The sequence below is a fragment of the Frankliniella occidentalis genome, unplaced genomic scaffold (genome assembly GCF_000697945.3).
Source record: "Frankliniella occidentalis isolate FOCC.00 unplaced genomic scaffold, Focc_3.1 Scaffold36, whole genome shotgun sequence".
Taxonomy (NCBI): Eukaryota; Metazoa; Arthropoda; class Insecta; order Thysanoptera; family Thripidae; genus Frankliniella; species Frankliniella occidentalis.
In genome coordinates this window covers 936,826-940,841 of record NW_026267166.1, presented here as the reverse complement: position 1 = coordinate 940,841, position 4,016 = coordinate 936,826, and the positions used below count along the sequence as shown (strand labels likewise).

Below are 4,016 nucleotides of genomic sequence, written 5' to 3'. Positions count from 1 at the left end.
CCCCGCGGGCCCCCCGCCCCGCCCCGGCCCGGGCAGCCCGGAACATGCAGCCAGTGCCCGTCCGAGAGCCGTCTGCCGCGCTGTGCCGTCGTGAGTGCGCGCTGTGAGTGAGCGAGTGAGTGCTAGACCCTGTGAGTGCTATGGAGCTGAGCTGAGCGGCTGAGCGCCGCTGTGAGTGTGTGAGTGCCGTGCATCCGGGACCGGGACCATGTCGATGTGCAGCGTGTCCGTGAACGTGCAGTACTTGGACGGCGGGGCGAGGGTGGCTGCCGTGGGGGGCGGCGCCGCCACTGCCGACTTCCAGGGCCTGCCCCCGCCGCCGCCGCCAAGCCCCGCCACGCACGCGCTGCCCCTGCTGGGCAGCCTCAACGGCCACCATGGACTTAACAACAACAACAATAACAACAACACCAGCAACAACAACATGAACGGTGGATTACCCTCGCACAACAACATCGCGCACCGGCAGCTGCAGCACCACCTGCCCGCGCCGCAGCATCACCTGCACCAGCTGCACCAGCTGCAGTCCAGCCCCGTGACCGAGGACTCGGCCGCGCGGTGGACGCACTACCAGCAGCTGTGGCGCCAGCACCAGATCATCCTCAACGGTAAGCACGACGCCGTGCTCCGCCACGCCCCGCCTCGCCACGCCATCCTGGATACGCGCGCAGTGTATGTGTGTGTGTGTGTGACATCAAGCAGTTGCGTGTCCCCCGGGAGGGCCTCCCGCCGGGATGCGGCTGCCCAAGGTGAAAGTGATCCCCCTGTCCCATAGTGTTGTCCCCGCCTCCCCCTCTCCTCAGCCCCGCCGCCGCCGACACGCACCCCGCGCCGTCGCGGTGCAACAGCCGTCTTCTTCTTGCCTGCCGGGGGTGTCGACGACCGCTACATGAAGTGCGACACTGTGGAGTCCTCGCGGTGGGCTGCGGCAGATTCTAAGCAGAGCCGCTGCGCCCGTTTCATCGGGCCGAATAAGGAGTCGTCTCCTTGGTTAACCGCTAAAAGTTCGCACGGAACTGGTCCAAATGTATACTTTGTGTCTGCCTTCGCCTCGAAAGGTCGCGGCGACGGGTTCTGCTGACCGGTGACTGGCCCACGGGAGGGAACCGGAGGGACCCGCCAGCAGCAACAGCACAGCCTGCGTTAAGGTCGCTCTCTCTCTCTCCCTCTTACAGACTATTGAGCGTTTTAACCCCTGCTCGCTAGACGTTTGTATGCATTTCATTTAAAGCGCACCCTGAGAGAGAGAGAGAGAGAGAGAGAGAGAGAGAGAGAGAGAGAGAGAGAGAGAGCTGCGTGGCGCACGTGACTGTCCGCACGGCCCAACGCCACTTCCACTGCCCCTCTAGGGATGGCTGCCCTGGGGGCGTGCACTTGGGTGCGCTCTGCGGGGGCGTGCAGCGGCCATCCCCCTACTGCTGCCCATCGCTGATCACAGCCCTGCGCTATGAAGCGCGTGGGGGGGATTTTCCTCGTCACCTACATGACTTCCGAACAAGAAACAAAAAATCATGCTTCTAAAAATAGAAGAAAATGGCCATCGTTATATGGCGATAGCCTTCTGCTCGGCTGAGGCCCCTCTCACCCGGCCTTGCTCATCTCTCCCCGAAAAATAAACGGGCATAGCGGCAGAGATAAGCAAAGCGCCTTATCTGTGGCCAAGTGGTCGTGCGGGGCAGTGGGGTACCAACACCCATCTCTCGTGGTAGATGCCTGCTGATTGAGCGTGGATACCAATGAGCACTCGGATTTTTCTACGCTATTATTAATGTGTCGTTGGCCAGGCCAGTCGGGCAACCGCAACGACGGTGCGGAGAACCTCATACAGTATGGTCAGGATCCTACCGTGTCAAAACAGTTATGTGCCGTTTGAGAAAAAATGGAGGCACTTGGACACTAAAAGTTTCCTTTGGGCTGAACTCTACGTGCCCCGTGCCCCGATGCGCCCGCAGTCAACAGAGTGCATTGTGTTTTTAAGCCTGGCATTATCACTACAAGCACGGCAGGGCTACACTGATAAACTAAGTGTTCAACTGTTAGCGTGCACTGCAAGTTGAATACTTGCAAGTGTGCAACTCGGTAGTTGTGCACTTGCAAGTGTGCAACTCCTCAGTTGAGCACACTTCCTTAGATTGAAGGCACACTGTGCAGGAAATGCTCAAAGAGGAGTTGCACACTAAGTTTATCAGTGCACTGTTTTCTGCTTGTCGGCTCAAAGGCAAATTCGGGTACATCACGTTGGTCACGTCGTGTGTTTTTCCTGAAATCGCATCTAGCCCACCTTCTTATCTCGATACAATGACCTGCCCCAAGAAGTGCGCCCTCCACCCCCACCCCTCAATTATTACGCAACGGGTCCCGAAATGAGCCGTGAGCAGCGTCGGCCTTTTCGTATTTTCGGAGTGCGGCTGCGGCGTATCATCAGTTATCCGCCCCAAACACGGAAGCCCACCAACACAAGAGGATGTGATTCAAAACAAATCGCTTTTTCATATGCTGTGTACGGTACGCGTCTGCGCTCTTCTCCTAGTCTTTAAATGCAGTATACATTGCTATTTTTTCTGTCATATAGTCAGACTAGACTAGGGTCCCACTTAAAAAGTACTTCCTTTGGTGAAATATTTAGTTTGTCGGCAACGCCCCAACGTGATGGACGCTGTGCATCTTACTAAATGCGCCGAAAGTTGGGTAAAAAGTGCCCAACGCTATGTTCTTTGTACGCAGAGGAAAACACGCTCAAGAAGCCACTGTGTGTGTGTGTGTGTGGGCTGGGGACACTTGCTAGTTCCTGGCTTTTGACAAGTAATTTTACGACATTTACTCCTTTATAAAGTTGTTAGCAACATGAATCGTTCTTAACAATTACAATGTGCTTATTGTTAAATTACACGACGTCGAATTTAACAAAACTTGTATCGTTGTCTGGTCTGATGTGCTAGTGTGTGTTCGAAAAAAGTGCTATTATTGTAAAGAAACAAGAACGTCATCACTTTATTAGTCGCATATCGGAACTCATCGCTATTTCTCAAGTGGTAGGTAAGGACTAAAACTCATGCTCACCGCTTTGTTGAAATTTGTCCCAAAAATGTCTGGCATAAAGCTCAGTGTTGCATCGACCCGGCACCTGGTCGTTTCAGAGAGCAAAACTGTGAATATAACGGTGCGCCACAAAATATGAAAATGGTTGCTAAAAACACTTGCTTTTAGACAGATTTTTCCCCTTCCAATATGATATGTCACAAGAGTGGAATAGGCCTACGCCTGAGACAATTTATAACGGAACCAGTGACCATGAGTTTTCGAGCCCGCCACACACAGCACGAACGAAACCGCGGAATTATCTTTGCTTTTTACGGTGCGATTGTTGTTACAATGTGAAAAATAGTAGAGGGTTTACAGGAAAATTTTCCTTTGACGCGAGTTGTATAATTACAATTTGTAATCGTAAAAATACATGCAGTACGTATCGACTTAAAATCCATTGGCGAGTAGAAACTGTACTCTCATAAATTTACAACTTAAATTATAATTCAAGTTTACAAATTTTTCGCAAAGTTACGATATTTTTCAGAGTGTGACGAGCCTACAGTAGAAATTCCGACGGTGGAAAATAGTTATCAAACTGAACAGTTTTGGCTAATCATTAACAATTTCATGTGCGGGGGTCAGTCCTTCCTTGCCCTGCTGGTTCGGGGCAACCGAGGGTTCAGGCATTCTTCTCCACCGCCAGTGTTCAATGAGCCCCCACCTTTGAGGACATTGGGTTTGCTAGAAAGTAAAACGGGATCAGCATGTCCGCTCGGTAGCGTGCCCGCCCCAGCGGCTAATTGAACAGCCCCGACCAGAACGAAACCCTTACGCCAAAAGAGGCCTCGCGGTAGTCAAAGTCAAGTCGAGAAGAGTTTGTTGAGCTGTCGGTGCGCGCGCGGCGGGACGAGACCGACGAGACGGTACGGAGACGTCGGTGACGTGGCGTGGAGCGGCGTGGTGCACGAGGAGGGGGTGGAAGAAGGGGG

General features: G+C 53.4%; 1 protein-coding gene across 4 annotated transcripts in view; it reads left to right on the top strand.

Moving 5' to 3' along the window:
* LOC113202397 (hepatic leukemia factor) overlaps positions 1 to 4,016 on the top strand; it is a 55,038-nt gene that overhangs the window by 26,104 nt on the left and 24,918 nt on the right. For 2 of the 4 annotated variants that reach the window (XM_026416598.2, XM_026416599.2), the window contains exon 1: positions 10 to 608. The exons of 1 other annotated variant lie outside the window; for it this stretch is intronic. In XM_026416598.2, coding sequence (XP_026272383.1) covers positions 209 to 608 — 400 coding nt within the window. In that variant the 5' untranslated portion in view covers positions 10 to 208. Of the gene's footprint in view, positions 1 to 8; positions 609 to 4,016 lie in introns of those variants that run through there. One more of the 4 variants, XM_026416597.2, reaches the window with a different exon arrangement.